The sequence below is a fragment of the Wolffia australiana genome, chromosome 5, assembly GCF_029677425.1.
Source record: "Wolffia australiana isolate 7733 chromosome 5, ASM2967742v1".
In the NCBI taxonomy this organism is placed as follows: Eukaryota; Viridiplantae; Streptophyta; class Magnoliopsida; order Alismatales; family Araceae; genus Wolffia; species Wolffia australiana.
Window position 1 is genome coordinate 6426049 of NC_135839.1, and position 23171 is coordinate 6449219.

Consider the following 23171-nt stretch of genomic DNA (forward strand, 5'->3'; position numbering starts at 1 on the left):
CGGGCGGGAGATCTAGGTCAGATCTCTGACCTGAGGGGTGAGGAGAAAGAGAGAGAGAGGGAGGATGAGGAAGAATGAAAGGGAGAGAGGGGTGAGTGGAAGGGATGGTGGTGGAGGAATGCGGGGCAGCGATGGCGGCAACGGAGGCGGTGGTGGCGTCGACATCAGCCATCTTGAGAAGAAGGAATTGGGGAGTTGGGGCAAGTACTCGAAGAAGAGAAAAAAACTCAATTCCTGAAATAAACTTGCCTAACTGTTTCTTGGGACATTGGCCTATACTTATAGGCCTTAGAGGAGATAGAATATACAGTTAATAAAAATAAAAATAAAGACGAGCGATGTGGTTTCGTGTCACGTCAGGGGGCATTTCTTGATCTGTCTTTGGTGACGTGTCAGGAAGCGTGAAAGGGTGTGCGTGGGTGGAGGCATGCCTGATGCTGGCGTGTTGACTTGGTCCAGTGATGATGGCGGCATGTCCTTAGCAGTGGCGTTGACTTCGGATCACAGTGGTGGCACATCCGGTGTCGATGCGTTGACGTCGTCGCCACCACCATGACTTCACATTATAGTTTTCCAATTTTGGATGACATGTCATTTGACGTTATTTGTAGTGTTGTATGATTTTATATTTATCTTTGTCACACATTCAAGCGATATTTTCTTAGAAATATCTTAAGTACTCTATAAATTTCCAAGAATACACCTTTTGAACATTATATCAATACAGGGAATGCCATTAAAATTTATTCACATTCGCTGAGAGCCACTTTTACTTTAAAGATGAGAACAAACATTTGAATCTTAATGACAAAATTTTGACGTGTTGTTAGCATGAACAACTCTTGATTTCAATCATGGAGCCTAGTCTAGTCTCTTCCAAAAATAAAATAAGACATTCAGAGATGGATAGAGGAAGATTAATATTCACAAACTCTTTTCATATACATCAGTAGTCTCCGGATTCAACATAAAAGGAAGGACAAGTTGCGCACATCACAGACCAAAACCCCCTGAAAAATGTAAGAATGACCTAATGTTATCTCACTATCAAGGAGAGAAAGAATGTTAGAATCTCCCTCCCTTCTCTCTCTCTCTCTCTCTCTCTCTCTCTCTCTCTCCCTCTCTCTCTCTCTCTCCCTCTCTCTCTCTCCCTTTGTGTTTGAGTGGGTCTAAGTGCATCTGACGTTCCTCCCAGGGCCTCCGTAGTAGAAGTACTGTCCCCAGCCTTTATTTATCCCACCCTTGATGTCATAGCAGTTGGGATGGTCGGCAAGCACCCGGAGATTTCTGGGAGGAACCAAGTTATTGTCCCAGTCAACGACTTGAAGGTTGCGGAAATAGGCAGCCCTGCCAAATCCTTCACCAGCAAAGTGCCCGCTTCCCATCTGCGTGCCTGTATGAGCGCCGGTGGCCCTTGTGTTTACTACTTCTCCTCCAAACTGCACCATCATTCCGTGCTGTGCGAGCCGGCTGAAGAGAAACGACGGCCAGTATCCCACCAGCAGTCCAGGCCCGAACTCTAGCCACCAGTTTCCATGCTTTGGATCCTGCAACATGAGCAATGACTGAGAACTCAGTTTTCTATCATTTCCTGATGAGGATGATGCCCGTATTCCTGGTGCATGCTATTACTTTCTCTCCTCCCCCTCTTCTTCTTCTCCTCCTTTTTCTCTCTATAACTATCTATCTATCTACCTATCTTATCTATATATACATCTTATCTATCTTTTATATATATATATATATATATATATACACATCTATCTACCTATCACATCTATCTATGTATGTTTCTATTTTATTCATCTATAAATCTATCTTATCTATCTATATATCTATCTTATTCATCTATATATATCCTATATATCTAGCTGGATATCTTATCTATCTATAAATCTATCTTGTCTATCTATATATCTATCTTATTCATCTATATATATCCTATCTATCTAGCTGGATATCTTATCTATCTATAAATCTATCTTATACATCTACCTATCCAACTAGATATCTTATATATCTATATATATATCTTATCTATCTACCTATCTATCTAGATATCTATATATATCTTATCTATCTACCTATCTATATAGATGTCTATCTATATATCTATCTTATCTATCTACCTATGCAGCTAGATATCTAATATATCTATATATATCTTATCTATCAAGCTTTCTAGCTATTTTATCTCTGTCTACGTATCTATTTATCCATCTATCTATCTTGTATATCTAATCTATCTATCCACATAGCTATCTTATCTATCTATCTATCTATCTATTCATATAGCTATCTTATCCATCTATCCATCTTATCTAGCTATCTACATAGCTATCTTATCTATATATCTAATCTATCTGTCTATATAGCTATCTTATCTATCTATCTACATAGCTATCTTATCTCTCTATGCACATATCTTATCTATCTATCCATCTATCTACCTGTTCATCCATCTACCTTCCTGTCTACTTATATAATCTATAAATCTATATATCTATATATCTATAAATTTATATATCTATATATCTATATATCTATCTATTTATCTATTTATCTCTCTATCTATCTATCCATTTATCTATCTATCTATATATCCATCTATCTATATGTCCATCTTTCCATCTTCCTATGTATCTATCTATCAGTGTAATGCATTTATCATTCAATCGCTACAATATATATATATATATATATCCATCAATCTAAAGAAGATTAATCTTCATTTTTTTTGCCTCTCCATCCCTCTCTTTCACCTCTCAGTTTCAGTATGTACCTATCTAATGTATTTTGCTATCGATGTTTGCCCATTGATTTCTTTCAATAAATCCAAAAAATGTTATCTTCCTATTCTCTGGCATCAGTTCCCATCTTCATCTTTCTATCTAGCGTATTAAACTATTGATAGTTATCCATCAATTTTTTTCACTCATTCTGCAAAACCATAAATATTCCTTTTCTCTCTCCCTTTCTTACCATATCAATCTGATGTACCTAACCATCTATAAATACCCATCAATTTTTTTTAATGAATCTACAAAACCATTGATCTTACTATTTTTTTTCTAACTTTCTGATTGATTTTCTTAAGGGTAAGGAAATACCTTCCAAATGAGAAGGCTGATGTCGAACTGTCGGCCTCTGAGGGCAGACAAAGGGGAGATAGCTGCGCCAATTGCAACGCGGTTATTAGTCTGGATGAAGCCAGAACAGAGCAAGTTGTAACACCCCGTTGCTCGATAGGCGTCAGTCTGCGTGATACCAATCTCATGTATAAATTATATTGGTGGGTTTAATCAGTAGTTTGTGCAAACAGAAGGGTAATTAATGAATAAACTTGAGAGCTCACCGTCCAGTATGTGAAGAACCTTGGCCTGTTGTCGCCATACAACTCGGGGCTGACCTGTGAGATGCACGGAAACCTTAAATTAGTTGCAATAAGCCAAATATTGTTATGAAATTTTTATCTTTCATCTGGATTTGGAGAGAGACAGAGAGATAGAGATGACGATGGAGAGAGGAAAACAGAAAGTCAGACAGAGAGAAGAGTTATAGAGGAGATAGATGAGACAGATAGAAGATGTGGATAGTGAGAAACATATTGAGTTATACACATGGTGAGAGACGGAGAGACTGATATGAATTTATCGATTGGGATAGAGATAGATTGGCCGAGATACATGGACAATGATAGACAGAGAAAAGAAACTTATAGAGTTACGTCGACAGAGAAAGATATTGCTTGGATAGAGCGATACATAGATTGGTACATATGGAGATAGAAAGACAGAGAAACAGACAGAGATATGGAGCTTGCGAGATACAGAAGTAGATATTGAGATAGAAATAGAGGCGTGGGCAGAGATAGAGATGGAGATAGAAATAGAGGCGTGGGCAGAGATAGAGATGGAGATAGAAATAGAGGCGTGGGCAGAGATAGAGATGGAGATAGAAATAGAGGCGTGGGCAGAGATAAAGATATAGATAGAGATAGAGATAGAGATAGAGATAGAGATAGAGATAGAGATAGAGATAGAGATAGAGATAGAGATATAAATAGAGATAGAAATATAAATAGAGATAGAGATAGAGATAGAGATAGAGATAGAGATAGAGCACCTGCCAACCGGCTTCAATGGTGTTTAAATCGTTCCCAAAAGTGCCGGAAATGATCCAAATCTGCGACAAGCTGAACTCAGAAGGAGCGGTGACCTGAGGCGCCCAGACGCTCATGCTGGCCTTCGCACCATAATACTGCTCGCCAGAGGCGTACCCAACTGCGTGCTGCCACAGACGCAAATTTACAAAGGAGAATGACGGTTAGTCTCGTCATCTATCTTTGTCGCCATCACGTCTACGACGAAAAACAATGAAAATTTCATCATCACGATCGGCATCCTGGCGAGGACGAACGACAGAGAAGAGACATCGAACGGTTCTCGAAGTCAGCAATAGATACAGTCTTTTGTCTAACTTAAAAAAAGACACAGTATTCAATGTTCTAGAACTCACAAACCCATGTTCGAAAATCCACGGAAAGCGCGTTTCTTGTTAATTTTTCTAAGGTTTACCTCGTGGCCGCCGCCGGTAGAGTCCCGGCGAACTTGGGCAGCGACTGGCTTCCTCCCAAACTGCCTCAAGGAGCTGGCTCTGAGCATATCCGACGCCGTCGTCCGCCGGATTGGAACAGTCCCTTCCGGGCAGCTCTCGCCGGAGATAGCCCACAACTGCAAGCTTTCTGCCATAGCCGGATCTACGGCCTGGAGACCCTTCGGCCTCTGGGGCGGCTCCTGCAATTACAGATCCATAGTTAAGATTCAAGCCCCTATCACTGTGCTAAAAGCTACAGCTCAAAGGCTGGTACTTTTCCTCATCAATTATTCTAGGCAGGGTGGTGTCTTTAAGGCTTAGGGAGTTGTGCCAAGGATATGAACTATCAACTTGCCTGGGATACCATGTTGATATGAACCATCATACTACCATCATGCTAAAAGCCATAGCTGATTGAAAGGGTGATACTTTTGCTATTCAATTAGTATAGGCAGGGTGTTGTCTTCAAGATTCCCCTTCAACATCAACTAGCATTATGCTCAGGCTTAGGAGGTTGTGTGGAGGATTTGAACTCTCAACCTGGGTCTGATACCATGTTGAGATTAAAGTACCTACGATTGTGCTAAAAAAGCTGTAGTTTATGAAAAAGGATGCTACTTTTCTGCTTCAACTATTGTTCTCTGGGTGTTGTTTTCTCGTAAGGCTAAATGTGTTGTGGCTCTGATACCAGGTCCAAGCGACTATCACTATGCTAGAAACTATAGCTCATCGGAAGAGTGCTATCTCCAACATGGTGGAGATTATTGAGAGAGGGAGAGAGAGAGAGAGAGATAAAGATGACGCTAACCAGAGGCCTCTGACCCTTGAGTTGAGGGTGATCAAAGGCGGGCTGGAGATGTGAGGAAACACAGTCGATGAGATCTCCATCAGGGCTCTGAAAACAAAGCAAGAGAAAAAAAAGGAAGACATGCTCACTGGTTTGAAGTTACAAAGGTAAGAAAGAAGATCAACATCAACCCATTTGAGAACAGACCTGGATTGTCTTCGCCGGAGGCTTGTTCAAACGGCGAAGATGCGCTCTGATTCTCCTTAGCTTCGCTAGCTCTTCTCTTGGCCAGAACGTGGTGTTTGCCTCAGGTACGGCCACAGTAGCACCAGCCCAGACGAGGAAGAAGAAGAAGAAACCAACGAGAAAGACTATAACTTGAGATGATTTGGCATGGCTACAAGCCATGGAAGGCGAATTTCGGAGACGGAGACTTCCTTCTCGAGCTGTCTTTGTCTTTGTCTTCTTCTCTCGTGCCAGCCCATTCGACCCTCAAGAACTTGGGCCCCTCGCCATGGCCGCCGAACTTTCAAAAAGCATGGTAGAGCACTCGACGACACCACCAAAAGAAATTCAACAACGGGTTGTCTCTAGATGAAAATTCATCATAGAGCAGTTTTGTATTCTTCTGCTTCTTCCAGTGTTTGAAGCGATAAACAAGTGCCGGTGTAGGTGGATGTCTCTTTAAGGGCCCCTACTGCCACCGAAGACGCACCCTTTCAAATCACTGTTTCTCTTCGCTTTATTCTTTTTCTATCACTTTAAATTTAGGATAATACCGACGATTAATTTTAATCACATGATTTCTCTTCACCCTTTAAGCCGCAGGCATGGCCTATCATTAATTCAGTTGAGCTGGTTCTTGGGAGTGGTGTTATCTAACTGAGATCTGACTTCATTCACCGCTACGGGTTATTAAAAAATATACATTTTTAAAACGACTTCCCGCGGAGATGACGAAGTAGGTTAGGGGTGGTCTACGACTAGCATTCAATATAAACAATCCCAATAATTGCGCTTTATTCGTTTCCTTCCGCGATGAAATCGATGACCAAATTTTAGACCACGTTGCTCCGTTACGCTAACGGGATTGGTCCGTCATCGATGGAGCTTAGCTGCATCTTGGGAGTAGTGTTCTGTAACTGAGATCCGCGCTTCATTCACCGCGCTAAGTTTAAAATATAAAATTACCAAACCACTTTTGGGGGAGCCAGCAAAGTGAGTTCCTAACTTCCTATTCTTACGCGTGCAAGTATCTCCTTGACCCATTATCTTACAGAAGAGTCTCGGTGGAGCCTGCACGTTGACCAGAAGTGAACAATGGATGGCAGATTTCAGACCCAAGAATAAAAAAAAACAAAATTTTCATCCAAGTTAAGGAACCCATTGTAAAAGAATTGAACCAAAAGGAACCCATCAAAAAAGATTAAAAAAGGGAAAGAAACCCATCAACCCTGGCAGTCCCTCAACGCATATTTTATGGCTCTATCGGAGGCATGGCGTAAACTGCGGCGTCTCGTCTCCGGCGCTGTAAATTTATTGAGAGCACTGCGGTCGGAACATGCAGACTGTGGACCATTTAATCGGAGAGAGAAGACCCAAGCAGCAACTCTCCACCGGCCAGGAAGATAGCGTAAATACAATAATTCGCCGCGCTTTTGAATCATAAGAGAGATTTTGCACAATGTCTGATTTATTCACTTAACAAATAACCGTGTGGGATCTTGAATATTACGAGGGATTGGGCCTTTTCTATCAATTCTTACGATCAGGATATAAAAATTCAATGGGGTATCTACTATCCGAAAAGGACTAATCAAGATTTCCGCGGTCAGAGGGACATCCATTCAGATCCAAGTCCATTGTTGGATCATTATATTCCTCATTAATATTCTTTTTAACTTTCACCGTCCAACATTCTCTCTCTATCTCTCTCCCTCTTTCTCCCTATCTGTGTGTGTCTCTCTCTATCTCTGGAATTCTGGATGATGTTTTATCTGCATGGTAATGTGGGCTTTGAATGCAGGATTAGGAGAGCTTGATGTGGTGGGTAAAGGGATGGGGAGGACGGAGGATCTTGGGATTAAGACGCTGGGGCATTAAATGGATTCGGTGAGACGATATGGAGGGCCCAAAAGACAGCTAATAATCGCCCTTGGATTCGTCATACAGCGCAGCCGAGGGCGACGCTGGAAGTGGCAGGCAGCCTCCCCTATAGGGCCCGGAACCCTGCGTTGCTCTTGGCCTCTTCAATGTCATTTAATGTCTGCATGATAGGACCGGAACATCATCTGACTCTGTGGAACTGAAGATTTATATTACCCCTGATCACTGCAGATTATTTCCCTATTTCTCTATCGATCTCTATATCGACTCGTATATCTCTCAATTCACTCTTCTATATCCTTATTTAATTATCTCTCCCTCAGCTCATCTATCTATTGAACTACCCATTTATCAAACTATTCCTAATTATCGATATATCTCGGTCATTGTAAAATCGCGAGTTCACTTCCCATCATTGTATATCGGAGGAGGAAACAGCCGTTGTGGCTAAGGTCTATAAGTTCTTAAAGTTTTCCCGCAGCCCTGAAGGCTGACGGCAACAGCGTCCTTGCCTTCAGTCTCTGAGCTTCATCTTTGATTCTAGTGCTGTCTTAATTCATGGAGACAACTGGAGAGCGCTGCCTCTCTCTCTCTCTCTCTCTCTCTCTCTCTCTCTCTCTCTCTCTCTCTCTCTCTCTCTCTCTCTCTCTCTCTCTCTCTCTCTCTCCCTCTCTCTCTCTCTATCTATCTATCTTTCTCTCTCTCTATCTCGCTCTCTCCATCTCTCTATATGTATCTTTCTCACTCTCTCTCTCTCTCTATCTATCTATCTATCTTTCTCACTCTCTCTCTCTCTCTATCTATCTATCTATCTTTCTCTCTCTCTATCTCGCTCTCTCCATCTCTCTATATCTATCTATCTATCTCTCACTCTCTCTCTCTCTATCTATCTATCTTTCTCTCTCTCTATCTCGCTCTCTCCATCTCTCTATATCTATCTATCTATCTCTCACTCTCTCTCTCTCTCTCTATCTATCTATCTTTCTCTCTCTCTATCTCGCTCTCTCCATCTCTCTATATCTATCTATCTATCTCTCACTCTCTCTCTCTATCTATCTTTCTCTCTATCTATCTCTCACTCTCTCTCTCTCTCTATCTATCTTTCTCACTCTCTCTCTCTATCTATCTATCTTTCTCTCTCTCTATCTCGCTCTCTCCATCTCTCTATATCTATCTATCTATCTCTCACTCTCTCTCTCTCTCTCTCTCTATCTTTCTCACTCTCTCTCTCTATCTATCTATCTTTCTCTCTCTCTATCTCGCTCTCTCCATCTCTCTATATCTATCTATCTATCTCTCACTCTCTCTCTCTATCTATCTTTCTCTCTATCTATCTCTCACTCTCTCTCTCTCTCTCTATCTATCTTTCTCACTCTCTCTCTCTATCTATCTATCTTTCTCTCTCTCTATCTCGCTCTCTCCATCTCTCTATATCTATCTATCTATCTCTCACTCTCTCTCTCTCTCTATCTATCTTTCTCACTCTCTCTCTCTATCTATCTATCTTTCTCTCTCTCTATCTCGCTCTCTCCATCTCTCTATATCTATCTATCTAACTCTCACTCTCTCTCTCTCTCTCTCTCTCTCTCTATCTATCTCTCTCTCTCTCTCTCTCTCTCTCTCTCTCTCTCTCTCTCTCTCTCTCTATCTATCTATCTTTCTCTCTCTCTATCTCGCTCTCTCCATCTCTCTATATCTATCTATCTATCTCTCACTCTCTCTCTCTCTCTATCTATCTATCTATCTATCTTTCTATCTCTCTACCTCGCTATCTATCTATCTATCTATCTTTCTCTCTCTCTACCTCGCTATCTATCTATCTATCTATCTTTCTCTCTCTCTACCTCGCTATCTATCTATCTATCTATCTATCTATCTATCTATCTTTCTCTCTCACTCTCTCTCTCTATCTATCTATCTATCTATCTTTCTCTCTCTCTCTATCTCGCTCTCTCCATCTCTCTATATCTATCTATCTATCTCTCACTCTCTCTCTCTCTATCTATCTTTCTCTCTCTCTACCTCGCTCTCTCCCTCTCTCCCTCTCTCCGTCTCTCTCTATCTATCTATCTATCTCTGTTGAGAAACCACAGCATACGCACTCTCTGCAAGACTGCAACCAGATTTTCCGAAATGAATGCACTGATCAGGGGAAGAAGAAGATACCACCGTTGTCGCCTGGTGGCAGCCTGGCTACTCTATTTTGAAATGATTATCTCAACCGAAGAAGTGTCATCTCCGAAAGAAAGAGAGAGAGTGACAGAGAGTATGCTGTTGAGAAACCACAGCATGCTCTCTCCATCTCTATCTCTCTCTCCCTGATTCTCTTTCTCTTTACATATATATATATATACACGCATAGCTATTTTTCTATATTTCTTTAACTATAAATATACATTTCTCTCTCGGGCACTCTTTCATAATCTGTCCGCTTTCTCTTTTTCTAACATTTTCTATCTCTTACTCTCTGGTTATCTCTCACATGTTTCTAGGGTTTGGCGGTCTCAATCTGGTCTTGATTTTTGGCAAGGACCTAAACTTATCTAAACTTCTGTCTGGTTCTGGTCTGATCCCGACCCAGTCCCGGTCCAGTCATGTTGACTTGTCAATGTCAAAGTCAAAGAATAAAAGTAAAAAATGGCATGGAAGAAGAAGAGAGGATAAGACGAGAGAAGAAGATGAAAAAAACAAGGAAAGAAGAACAAAAATAATAGAAGAGTAAGAGAGGAACAATAGAAGAAGAATAAAACTAGAAAAAAAGAGAAGAATAAGAAAACAAGAAAATGAAGGTGAAAAAAGAAGAAGAGGAGAAGAAGAAAAGGCGGAGAGAAGAGAAGAAGAAGAAAAGACCAAGAGCTAGATATGAAAAGAAGAAAGGAAGATAAAAATGTTTATGACAAAGAAGAAGAAAAGAAGTATAAAGGAAAATGCAAAGAAGAAGAGAACAAGAAGAAAAGACAACGAGACGAATATGAAAATAAGAAGAAAGGAAGGTGAAACTGTTAATAACAAAGAACAAGAAAGGAAGTCTACAGGAAGATTCATTGAAGAAGAAGAAGAAGAAAAGACGAAGAGATGAAAATGAAAATAAGAAGAATGGAAGATGAAAATGTTCATAACGGAGAAAAAGAACAAAATAATTATAGAGGAAGATGCAAAGAAGAAGAAGAGAAGACGAAGAAAAAATGAAGAGACAAATATGAAAATAAGAATAAAAATGAATATGTTAATAACAAAGAAGAAGAAGAAGAAGAAAATAAGAACAAAGGAAGATGCAAATAAAAAGAGAAGAAGAAGAAAAGTAGTATAAAGGAAGACCCAAGGAAGAAGAGAAGAATAAGAAAATAAGTATAAAGGAAGATGCAAAGAAGAAAAGAAGAAGAAGAAACGAAGATGAAAAGAAGCAGAAGAAGAAAACAAAAAGATGAAAAGATTAATAAAAGAATAAGAACAAAATAATAATTGAAGAAGAAAGGAAGAATCAAAGTAGAAGAAGATGAAAATAAACAATAAAATAGGAATAGGGGAAAAAGAAGAGGAGCAAGAAAAGGAAGAAAGAAAGAAGAAGAAGAAGAAGAAAAGAGGGGGGAGATGAGGACAGTGAAAGGAGGGAGAAATCCACTTGACTCTATGTCAAGTGGGGTTAGTCTAAAAAAAACAATAAAATATATAAAAATAAAGCTGAGGAAAATTAATCATAAGTTTCTCATTTTATCCTAAAATGATGAATAATGAAAGTCCAAATCTAAAAAATAAGTGGTAAAAAGAAGTATAAAACATAATTATATTGATCTAATTTGATTTTGTCAGAGGGTCTCACACATAAGGTATGTGGACTTTGGTGGATATAATTAATTTATAAGTAAGTTATTTAAATGTACTAGAATAAGTATAAATAGAGGGAACAACCATTTTAGGTGTCCATGCCAGCCAGACTTGGGTGCCCCTTTTTCTTCCCTTATTCTCATTCTACTTGCTCCATTAGTGAGACTTGAGGGTGATATATTCAAGAAAAGATACAGAAGAAGAAGAGCAGATCCATCAATGCATTGATCATGTGGATATATGTAGAGCTCTGATACGTGAACAACTTGAAGAGACTCTCCCCAAGAGGCAACTTATTTGTGAGTTTCAAGCATATGGAGGATAACATGTGCATCTTAACCGATGATAGTAAAGGTTCCAAATAGAGATTTCATATACTTGAATGTATATTCTTGAGCTCGAGTAATATCTTGGTACCCCATGGTCAGTGATTGAACGTGTAGATTAGTTAAATCAGTTACTAAAGATGTTCAATTTTGGTGTAGTTAATTATAAGGATGTTAAATGGATATCATTGGTCAATTAAACTTATAAATTAGACTAACACATGGGTCTAGAGGGCCAAACACTTAGGATCTATGGACGTAGATGGATATCCTCAATTTGTAAAGGATTTGATGAAAAGTGTCCAAAAAAATATAAATAGGTGGCTCCCGTTTTCAGTTGCCCATGCAATCCAGACCTAGGTGGCCCTGTTTTCTTTCCCTTTCCAAAAAATCTCCCTTTCAAGTATGCCTAGACGGGGAGAAAATTTGAAAGATTTTTCAGATCTGTTAAAGAGAATCAAGAGGAAATCCAACATTCCTAAGAGCTTATGAATATATTTAGAGGATGAACAAGTGAATACTGTGAAGAAACTTCTCCAAGAAACCATGTTTTAGTGGAATCTGTTCCACACAAGGCAATCTGATAATGCATGGTTTTATAGTTTCATCCCAGTTTTAATTTTTCAGTTTCTGCTGCAAAAATCATTTAGGATACTCAATTAAGCTCTTAGAACCCAAAAATTAATTATCATATGCATCTATTCCTTAAGTCAACACTTATTTATTTATTTATTTCTCTTCCTCATTGTGTTAATCAATTTACTTAATATCATAAATTCAAATATTTAATTTACTTCATAAAACACTGATTTTATTTCACTTTTTATCTATTTCCATGTGGATTTTTTCCTTAATTTAGTACTTTGTTTTGATTTTTTTATTTTCGTCATATTTTTTCTCTATTAACTTACTACACAACGAGTATTTTCCTAAATTCAATTATTAATTTTCATTTATGTTTTGTATTCCTCTAAAACATGGTACCCCCAAGGATATGTTCCCCAATTTAACTCATTATAATAATTTATGTTTTGTGTTCATCTTTTCATTTCTGTTTTTCTTACTACCTTAAGGATATTTTCCTTATTCATCTCCACTTGTGATTTCTGGTCTCATGTTATTTCGCCTTTTACTTACTACCCCAAGGTCTGTTCCTTAATTTATTTCTTAATTTACATTAATGTTTATCAATGTTTTTTTTTCTGTTTAATCATTACCTTCATTTATTTTCCTGATTTTAAATTTTATTTACAAGCTACACCTCGTGATCTAGAAGATACAAAGGAGTCTGTATCGACTCACTCATGAAACCTGTTTGCCATTGGTTATCGGCTATGTATAGTCCCTCATCCACTTGACGCGCCTAGGATGACTTATGGTATGGACAACTGTCAAACCCTAATCGGTCATCAGAGTTTGTACTGATCTGTTCAAAAATCATTGGAGAACTCTTCTTCGATATTTAGTGCCTTGGCCAAGGACTTCATTGCATCGTCTTCCTTGAGTTGTCACCTCTTATACTAAGGGTGGACGATCCCATCTTGACAACTCAATCATCTTTGTGAACTTCTTGATGCACCTGGACTAAGACTATTTAGAATGCCATAATTAGAGATACACAGGTCACAGTTGAAATACATTTGTCTGTTCACAAGATGTCTTTGGTGTCTCAAGTCTAAGGACCACTTACACAACTGTGATGTGAATCAACCTGATTGATAGTTCAATATAATACCATTCAGGGATTCGTACAAATCAATTCAGTGAATTCTTTTCACTAAAGAGCATTGACTATCTATCCTTAGTGTCTCCACACTAAGGGCCACAAGAGCGGCCATACTCATCATATGAGTGAGGCCAGATAGTGTTATTCTATCAAGATACTTTGATATCCTTCTTGAGTATCCTTTGAATTAGAATATTTAGAACACATGCTTATTTAAGCTAGTGATCTCTGTATTTATGATCTCATCATAATTCACTACGTCCAATCATGTATTCATGGACTTCATTCTAGGCATCGCATGTTCACTATACGGAATATGTTCTGTTAATGAACATGGAACGAGAAACAGAATTTGTGATTGGCTTGCTGGCAACGTATATTTCCATCAGTAACCCCAAAAGATGTTTGACTTCATAAGTCTTTTACTCTTTTTCACCGGTGACTCAAAATTTACTATAATTTATTTTCAATCTACTCCACTAAAAGATACAAGCATTTTATGTTTAGCCCAAGTATTTTTATACATATAAATGAAGATATATGGGAAAATATTTGAGAATATTCAAGTATTTTTTATTACTGATATCAGATTCAAGAAGTTATATCTTTCATTTTATTTATTATATTTATTTAATTTTTAAGTAGGTTACTAGTAATCTAATAGTATTAATATTACTATATCTAATTTTATTAAAAATTAATGAAATATAAAAATGAATAAAAAATGTTTATAATTGAAAATTTTCCTTAAATTTATCATTATTAATATTATTAATTTATAAATAAATTAGAAAAAATCAAATTAAGGATCCATTTTATATATAATAGAGATAAAACCCAATTCCTCATTAATTGTTGAATATATATTTTTATTTAGATTCATTTTTATTTTTCTTACTTGTTAACATTTATTTATGGGATTTATCTGTGTGATATGTATGGTACAAAGTTCATTATACATAATCGTTTTGATTCATTCTAGTGTGCGTCCTTGTCCAAAAACAAGTGCCATTTTGGAGAGGGTTATGAGTAAAATAAATCGGCCATTTTTAGCTGATGCAGAAAACAAATTAGAATAAAGTAAATCTGTTTTAGAGTGAACATAGAAAGTATAAGTATTATTTTACTTGAAATATGAAGTTGTGTCACCCAAGCAACATTAGTTTCTTATTCATTAATGAGCATATTTTATTTACATGTAATCTGGGAGTAATGTAGTCCTTATGTAAAGGCCAGACTATCCATCTTCCAGTCATCCGAATACATTTAAGCTGTATTTTAAAAATTGAATTCATACAGATTGGAGCTTTTGTGATTCTCCTTAACCTGTAAAAGCAACCTTTGCAATTTCACTAGTTTTGGTGAAGATATTCAACTTTCAAAGCATGAGATTAGGAGAAAAACATGGGAAATATCGCGTCAAGCGGCAAGTGGCAGTTGCTTTAGCAAGGAAGAGAGAAGTAGATGAGCAATACTGGGGTCAATCTGACCGAAATAGAACAAATCTGCAGACTCTACGATGGATGAGTGGTCGAAATGCCATCCCTTCGTCCAATTGGCTTTCTGTTGTCCCTCGTCCCATTTTGTCTCCAAGCCTTAAACTGGAGTACTGGACCAGATGATATGTCATTAATAAGAGACAACCATAAAATGTTCAATTGGCGATCATAAAAATGTAAAGCTATGAGTAGGGTTTGACGGGCCTGGTCCTTTCCGGGTTTTAGTTAAAGACCTAAACCTTACCTAAAGATCTGATTCTTGTTCGGTTCCAGTTCGATCCGATCCGGTCTCGATCGGGTCAGGTTGACTAATCAATGTCAAAGTCAACATATAAATTTTAAATTGCTGGTTATGTTGAATATCAACATAACAAGCTTTAGAACTACTGGCAGAATGTCCCTTCGTCCCCCTTCTTTCATTCCCCCCACTCTCTCGATCTCCCTCTCTAGGTCTTTCTCCCTCCACGCGTCTGTTTCTTCATGGAAAAAAGTTCAATTGAGGAAGAGACTTTGAGGGTTCGTTCAGCCCAATGTCGAAGAAGATATCCAGCTACGGTCCGGTTTGACCCTCGGACCTAAACCTGCCCAAACAACCGTTCCACCCTAAAATGGAAGACCTACTATCCAAGTTGAACTAGTCCTCAGTCCAAAATGTCCGACCCTAGCTATGAGGAACCATAAGGAACTCTTATTGGGCCATTTCATAGATGATATTGTTCTTATTGGGCCGATTGATAGATAATATTGTCCTTATTGGGCCAGTCGATAGATGATATTGTCCTTATTGGGCCATTTGATAGATGATATTGTCCTTATTGGGCCATTTGATAGATGATATTGTCCTTATTGGGCCATTTGATAGATGATATTGTCCTTATTGGGCACTATTAAAACAGCTCATTTGAGGAAGATGAGGCTCCAAATTTGTTGTGAAGGATGGCGCTGCGCCTCTCACAGGCGCTCTGCCTTGTCTGTTCTACCAGTTCATCCTTCTCGATCAGCCGCTCGAGAAGAATCCCAACTGTTGTAAGATGCAGCTCAGATGCACAGATGAACGGATCCATTGATGCCCGCAAGGTTTTCTCTCTCCCAATGTGGAGTCTTTTCACGTTCTGCATCTTTTGAATTTCGTGTTGTTTGTTGTTATAATCTCTCGGAAGCAAATGGGTCATGATTTTTTTCAAAAAAATTCAGTGGGAAGTTTGTATTTTCATCGTTTGTTTGATCATTGATTTACATCTGAAGCGAGGAATCATGGAGGATCGTTTTATTTGGGGCTGTTGTAATGTTTCGCTTCGTTTTCTCGCTTTTCCAACCCTAGTTATTTCTTTAACGTGGTGTCTTTTAGCTTTATGTAACGGTGATCTTGCTCTTCTTATCCATTTTTAGGCTGTAAACACGAATTACGATGTGAACACCGAGAAAGCTGAAGAAATGATCAATTCTTTGAGAGAGATTACCCTGTGCCTCTAAGTCAAACTGGCGTGTGTTTCATATCCATCATTTTTCAGATTTCTGAAGAGCTGCCAAACGGTTAAGGAATTGAAACCGTTTCTGGCACTTATAATCGTCTCGGGGAATTCCAAAGATGACAATTCAGTGATCAAAATTCTCAGACACTCGTCGGCTGCATGTTTGGATTTTACCATTCCTCTATTGAAACACGTCCAACCTTCAACGTTTTGTTGGAATGCAGCGATCAGAGGATATGATCAGAATAAAGCGCCAGAAAAAGCAGTTTTCTTGTACAAGTGCATGCTTCAAAATTCAATCGTTGGTGACAAATTCACTTTCCCTTTTGTGCTAAAAGCCTGTGCAAATTTCTGTGGTATTCGAGAGGGAAAACAAGTTCATTGCAAGGCTTTGAAGAGTCCTGCCAGCCAAGACATTTATGTGCTGGATTCCTTGATTTATATGTACTCAAAATGCGGCAAGATCAAGGATGCGCATCATGCATTTGACTTATTGCCTCAGAAAAGGTTGATTTGCTGGAATATATTGATTGATGGGTATGTAAAACATGGAAGCATGGATATTGCAATTGAGTTATTCGATTGTATGCCTGCAAAGGATGTTTTCTCCTGGAACATCATGGTTGATGGGTATGCTAAACGCGGAGATATGACAACGGCTAGAATTTTATTTGATCAAATTCCTGAAAGAGACGTCATCTCCTGGAACTCCATCATTGATGGATATTCCAAATGTGGAGATATGACAACTGCAAGAAGCTTGTTTGAACTTATGCCTGTTAAAGATGTGATCACTTGGGGAATCATGATCGATGGATATTCAAGAAGCGGACAAGTGGCAGTTGCTCACTGCTGGTTTGAGAAAGTTCCGCACAGGAGCTTGGTGACCTGGAACTCTCTAATGCTTGGGTATGTGAAGTATGATAATATTGGAGAAGCTGAGAAATTATTCTGTTTGATGCCGGTTAAGAACTCTGTCTCATGCAACATCATGCTCGATGCACACATGAAATGCGGAAACATCCATTTGGCTCATCAGTTATTCAATAAAATGCCATGCAAGGATATTGTCTCTTGGAATGTGTTGATTGACGGGTATGCCAAGTATGGGAACATAGAATACGCTAGGATGTTGTTTGATGCTTTGCCTTATAAAGACATAATTTCATGGAATGTATTGATTTCCGGGTACAAGGAGAATGGATTTCTTCTAGAAGCCATTTATCTGTTCCATGAAATGCTTCTGATCAGGGATAAGCCAGATTCTTGCACCTTGGCGACTATTATTTCTGCTCTTGGAGACTTAGGGTTTTACGAACAGGGAATATGGGTCCACGCCTATATAGAGAGGGAAAACTACACAGCCAGCGGGATGCTTGGCGTTTCGTTAATAGACATGTACTCAAAATGTGGCTATGTGGATATGGCTCTTCAGATTTTTGACCGAATTTCTCAAAAAACCAAGGACCACTGGAATTCAATGATATCAGGAGCTTCAATTCATGGACTTGGAAGTCTTGCCCTCTCCCTCTTTCACAAGATGGAACAGTCAAAAGTAAGCCCCGATGGTATAACTTTCGTGAGCGTTCTTAATGCCTGCAGCCATGCTGGATTAGTGGAGGAGGGCCAGAAATATTTTAATCTTATGAAGTCAAAGTATAAACTTTGCCCCACAATCCAACACTACGGCTGCATGGTTGACCTTCTGGCCCGTTCTGGAGACTTAGATGCTGCCATGCAATTAATAGACTCATTGCCAATGAAAGCTAATGATGTTGTCTGGAGAGCGCTTCTTTCTGCAGCGGCTAATTATGGAAACGCAGAAATTGCAGAGTATGCAGCGGGGAAGCTTGTAGAGCGGGATCGGAATGATAGTAGCTCTTACGTTCTATTGTCTAGGGTTTATGCGTCCAGATGCCATTTCGAAAGTGCCAGCAAAATCTGGAATCTGATGAAAGACAGGTCAATTAAAAAGAATCCTGGCTCTAGTTTATACGATGATGTTGAAACAAAGATTCATCATTCTTTGAGGTCCATTAATGGAAATGTGACGATAGAAGACAACCAGTCTGATGGTTCGTGTCCACAATCTCGAGAAATTTTCTACTCCATGATATATCTTTCTTCAACAATTTACATTAATATTCATGGCTGGTTCTTGTTTCATTTCAATTTTTAGTGGCATACTTACGGGATTGGGGTTCTTTTGTTGTAGCTTGTGCTGGAAGTTAAAGAGAAGCTTCACAAGGAGTACCCACATCTGCCAAAGGGCAAAAATGGAAGCGACGATGAAGAAATGATTCTGTGGTTCCTCAGGGACAGAAAATTTTCAGTTGATGATGCCATCTTCAAACTAGAAAAAGCTATTGTATCCTACCCGTTACATTTTTTTTTTTTAACTATTACCCGTTACATTTTTTACTGTCCTATGCAGCTTTTCTTGTTCTGATAAATACTGAGATATAGAATTCTTGTTCTGAGTAATCTTTTGATTTTTCCTTAATCTTTTTCCAGATTTATTCTTCGTTTTGTATCACCATTGGTAGATATGATTGCTTTCCCTTGACCTTGACTGCCAGCGATGGCGTGAGGAGTTTGGTGTGTCAGAATTGACAGAGGAATCTGTCAGGAGACTATATGAAACGGGAAAAGCTTATGTTCATGAATTCTTGGACGTTGAGGGGAGAGCAGTCCTTGTTGTGGATGCATCAAAGCATTTTCCTGGGGTTGGTCAGCCTTGACCTGTAAATCTTTTTTGGAGACTTAATTAATCTATCTTACGGCTACCTTTACTATACCTTATTGTTCGACACATCTGAACAATTTTTACTTTTGATGTTGATATTTAGGTTCATGGATAGATGACAGTTCATCATCTGTTTCGTATCTAACTGTCACCAGTCATCTGCCTTAACCTCAGAACAGGAACGTTGCGAATGCCTTTGTGCCCACTATTCCATAATGTTTTGTCCCGTTTCATCATCCAGTGCCATTCATTTACATTAAGTTACAGCCATCCTCCGTCCATTCCATCATCTGTTCTGTCTAGCTCTGTGACAGATGACTGACCAGAATGCCATGATGTTCCATTCCGTCCACATCCAATTCTGGCATCCCTCATCCATTTCGTCCACATCCTATTCCAGCGTCGACATCCAGCCGTAGTTGACATTGATGTTGGTTGTCTGTTTGGTGATGACATCGGCAGCATCACTGGATGTCAACACTGTCATCACCAACGACCCTCCAAATGTTGATGGTAATGTTTTTTGTTCCTTCAATGTCATTGTTGATGAGTGCTGAGTCCTACTACACGTTGTCTTCCATTTTAGTTCTGCTATGGTTTACTCTCAAATTGGGTTCTTTCTCGATCACTTCCTTCCACTACCTTCTGGCTTTCTCTTCCCTCTCCAACCTATCTAAACTAATAATCCTGGAAATAAGTTATTCTCTTTCCTTATACATCTTACTGTTGGATTAAATGTGAATCCGGTATCAATTGTGGATTAGTTAAGTGTAAGTATGATTTTTTTTGTTTATTATAATGTCTACTCTCATCTCTACCCTCCAACTCTCTCGATCACTTTCAGTTCTCTCCCTCTTCTATCCTTTCCTCTCAGGCCCATCTTTCTCCCCATCTTTTCTTTTCAAAGTTCTCTACATCTTTTCTTTTATCTGCTCTCTCCTGCTACCCTGCTGACGAATGATTTGGCTTGTAGGAAGAGGATTCCAGAGAGAACGAGAAGCTCTGTGTATTTCTGATCGAAAGAGCACTCTCCCTACTTCCTGAAGATGAAAGCAAAATTCTTACCATCATAGATTTACGTGGGTTCCGTGTAGAGAATGGGGATGTCTCCTTCCTCCGTTTCCTGGTAATTAAGAAACTTTATTGGTATGATCATCCTGGAGTTAACTTTGGTGAATTTTCGTTTAACGCAAGATTCTGGTTAAATAGTCTTTGGTTCCTCTTCCCTCTCACAGATCGAAGTCTTCTACTATTACTATCCGAGGAGGCTGGCTCATGTTCTCTTTGTTGATGCCCCCTTTGTATTTCAGCCTGTTTGGCAGCTTGTCAGGCCATGGCTCAAATCTTATGCCTCTTTGGTTAGATCTCTCTCTCCCTCTCTCAGCCTCTTGATCTCCGGCTCTCTCTTTCTACTTATATAATACGTATATATTATATTTCTCTCCCTCCCTTTGTCCCTCTATCTCTTTATTGCTCTCCTTAGATCCATCTCTCTTCCTTCTCCCCCTTTCAGCCTCTTGCTCTCCGTCTCTCTCTCTCTCTATATATATGTATATGTTATATTTCTCTCCCTCCCTTTATCCCTCTATCTCTTTATCTCTCTCTCCATATCTCTCACTCTCTACTCGCCTACATCTCTCTCCCCTCTCCTCACATCGGTCTCTCTCTCTCTCTCCAAATCTCCATCTCTTTCTCTCTCTTCATATTTATCGCCTTACATCCGTCTCTCTCTCTCTCCAATCCATCTCACTATCTCTTGCTCCCTCGATATCTCTCTCGTCCTCTCTCCCTCCATCTCACTATCTCTCTCTCCCTTCCTATATCTCTCTTTCTTCCTCTCCATCCCCCTCTCTCTTAATCTCTCTCTCTCCCCCTCTCTCCATCCCTCTCTCTCTCTTAATCTCTCTCCATCCCTCTTGTCTCTTTATCTCTCTCTCTCCTTTATCTCTTTCTCCCTCTCTCTTAATCTCTCTCTCTCCCCCTCTCTCCATCCCTCTCTCTCTCTTAATCTCTCTCCATCCCTCTTGTCTCTTTATCTCTCTCTCTCCTTTATCTCTTTCTCCCTCTCTCTTTATCTTTCTCTCTCCTCTTTCTCCCTTTCTCCCTCTCTTTTTATTTCTGTCTCTACTCTTTCTCTCCCACTCTCTCCCCTTCTCTGTTTCTCCCGCTCTCTCCCTCGATCCATCTATCTCTCTTTATCTCTCTCTCTCTCTCTTGCTCATTGGGTATGTTATGGCAAATATATTCCTTTCTAGAATTAGAACGTTTTTTGATTGAGAGGAAGACAAGTTGATGATTGTGTTCTGAGCACCACTTGGCTTTCTGTTTGCTTATCTGGACTAGGTGAGGTTTTGCAATGCGGAGTCTGTGAAAAAAGAATACTTCACTGAGGCAACTGTCCCTGCAAGGTTCTTGGGTTGAATTTCAATTTTTTCCCCAAGGTTGGCATCTGTAAACACATTGTGCAAGTGAGAGAGAGAGAGAGAGAAAAAAAAATGAGAGTCTAGCATACTGTGCAAAGTGCCTTCTGTAAAGACCCATGAAATTTAAGATTGTGGCCAATAACGATCACATTTCGAAGGCATCCAATTCTCTTTCCTTTGACATCTTATAAAGTTTGAGATTATAACTAAACAGATTCACAATTTTTTCCTACTTTTGCATACATCTTTCGATCTCTTCATGGTGTTTGATGTATTATATCAAATTCATCAGTCTTAACTCTTGTATTTTCCAGGGATATAGCATATTGCAAACCCAATGATCAAAGTTGTATAATTAAAAGATTATATCACTAAATAAATGTAATAGAAGGTTGGATCATAAGATAATATATATTCCACCTCTACACAGACTAGGAGAAGATCAATCTTGGAAGCCATGGCTCTTGGAGTACCATCAAGCAAGGGAGGAGAGTGAGCGACTGGAGAACAAGAAGAAAATGTTTACTGAGTTTGGCATAACTGCCGTTTATAAACGATACCTAGTATCGAATGCTCCATGGTATCTTACAACGATAATAGCATATGATGCATCACCGGAAGATAGAATCTCTTAAGAGAAAAATAATACATGAAGAAACATTGAATATGTCTTAGAATTGGAAACTATGAAACAACATTATACTGTGCTCTCTTTCTGATCCCATGGCGTTGAGATGATTACTACAACTAAAATTTTTCATGAACTTTGTCGTTCATGGCTCTCAGAATATTGGATAAATGACTCCCTAGTTCTCCATGTCTCGTCTTAGTTAGTCTTGCTAGGGGTATTGTCTTTTGAATGCTGATAGTTTTTTGATTGTGAAAAGTATGGCGCATTTATCTGAGCAAATGCATTGTTGACTTGTTTTAAGAGTCTTTGATTGATCAGAGAAATATCGTCACTAATGTAAATATATGTGGCCGGCAAGCAAACCACACATTCCATTTCTCATTCCATTTTCATTAATAGAACATATTCATTATAGTGCACATGTGATGCTTATAATGAAGTCCATGAATATAGAATCGGACTTAGTGATGATGAGATCGCAATACAGAGATTACTAGTCTTTAAGCATGTGTTCTAAATATTCTTATTCAAAGGATACTCGAGAAGGACATCAAAATATCTGGGAAGAATAATACTACTTACCCTCAGTCATATGATGAGTATGGCCAGTCCCGTAGCCATTAGTGGGTGCTCTTTAGTAGAAAAAGTTCAGTGAATCGATCCGTATGAATCCCTGAATGGTATTATACCAAATTTTCAATCAGGCTGTTCACGTCACGGTTGTGTAAGTGGTCCTTCGACTTCAGAATAAAGAAGTTTTGAGGATGAAAGATTGTACTTTAACTGTGTCCTACAAGTCTCTAATCATGGGATTCTAAATAGTCTTAGCTCGGGAACATCAAGAAGTTCATGAAGACAATGGAGTGTTCTAGATGGGATCATCCACCTTCAGTATAAGAGGTGACAGCTCAATGAAGACGATGCTATGAAGTCCTTGGCCAATGTAGTGAAATATCAGAGAAGAGTTCTTAGACGATTTCTGAAGGCATCGGTTCTTACTTGGATGACTGATTAGGGTTTGACAACTAACTATA

The 23171-nt window shown here is 38.9% G+C and overlaps 2 protein-coding genes across 5 annotated transcripts; one reads left to right on the forward strand and one right to left on the reverse strand.

Moving 5' to 3' along the window:
* Positions 1 to 903: 903 nt before the first annotated feature.
* On the reverse strand, positions 904 to 6101 carry LOC144703277 (protein neprosin-like). Its single transcript, XM_078575413.1, has 7 exons — positions 5591 to 6101; positions 5405 to 5491; positions 4578 to 4796; positions 4126 to 4290; positions 3356 to 3409; positions 3111 to 3257; positions 904 to 1547 (listed from the first exon to the last, which is right to left on the reverse strand). The coding sequence occupies exons 1-7, from the start codon at positions 5789 to 5791 to the stop codon at positions 1170 to 1172; spliced, it is 1251 nt and encodes a 416-aa protein (XP_078431539.1). The 5' UTR covers positions 5792 to 6101; the 3' UTR covers positions 904 to 1169.
* A 9674-nt stretch (positions 6102 to 15775) lies between these two features.
* Positions 15776 to 21667, forward strand: LOC144703003 (Sec14p-like phosphatidylinositol transfer family protein). 4 transcript variants are annotated; one of them, XM_078575063.1, is made up of 6 exons: positions 15776 to 15942; positions 18553 to 18705; positions 18917 to 19063; positions 20057 to 20209; positions 20394 to 20441; positions 21427 to 21667. In XM_078575063.1, the coding sequence occupies exons 1-6, from the start codon at positions 15802 to 15804 to the stop codon at positions 21502 to 21504; spliced, it is 720 nt and encodes a 239-aa protein (XP_078431189.1). In that variant the 5' UTR covers positions 15776 to 15801; the 3' UTR covers positions 21505 to 21667. The 4 variants fall into 4 exon arrangements, 3 of the variants coding, with proteins under 3 accessions (XP_078431189.1, XP_078431188.1, XP_078431190.1); XM_078575062.1 differs by having other exon boundaries at positions 15777 to 15942; positions 20319 to 20441; XM_078575064.1 differs by lacking the exon at positions 15776 to 15942 and adding an exon at positions 18272 to 18412 and having other exon boundaries at positions 20319 to 20441.
* The last annotated feature ends 1504 nt before the right edge of the window (positions 21668 to 23171 follow it).

What these genes read in the sequence shown, in the direction of transcription:
- LOC144703003 (XM_078575062.1), top strand. Translation starts at nt 15,802, where the DNA reads ATGGCGCTGCGCCTCTCACAGGCGCTCTGCCTTGTCTGTTCTACCAGT. An exon ending in CATCAAAGCATTTTCCTGGG is followed by an intron (nt 19,064 to 20,056) that starts GTTGGTCAGCCT and finishes TTTGGCTTGTAG; the next exon opens with GAAGAGGATTCCAGAGAGAA. An exon ending in TCAAATCTTATGCCTCTTTG is followed by an intron (nt 20,442 to 21,426) that starts GTTAGATCTCTC and finishes TATCTGGACTAG; the next exon opens with GTGAGGTTTTGCAATGCGGA.
- LOC144703277 (XM_078575413.1), bottom strand. Translation starts at nt 5,791, where the DNA reads ATGGCTTGTAGCCATGCCAAATCATCTCAAGTTATAGTCTTTCTCGTT. An exon ending in GGTTCTTCACATACTGGACG is followed by an intron (nt 3,258 to 3,355) that starts GTGAGCTCTCAA and finishes GGTATCACGCAG; the next exon opens with ACTGACGCCTATCGAGCAAC. An exon ending in TCAGCCTTCTCATTTGGAAG is followed by an intron (nt 1,548 to 3,110) that starts GTATTTCCTTAC and finishes CTCATGTTGCAG; the next exon opens with GATCCAAAGCATGGAAACTG.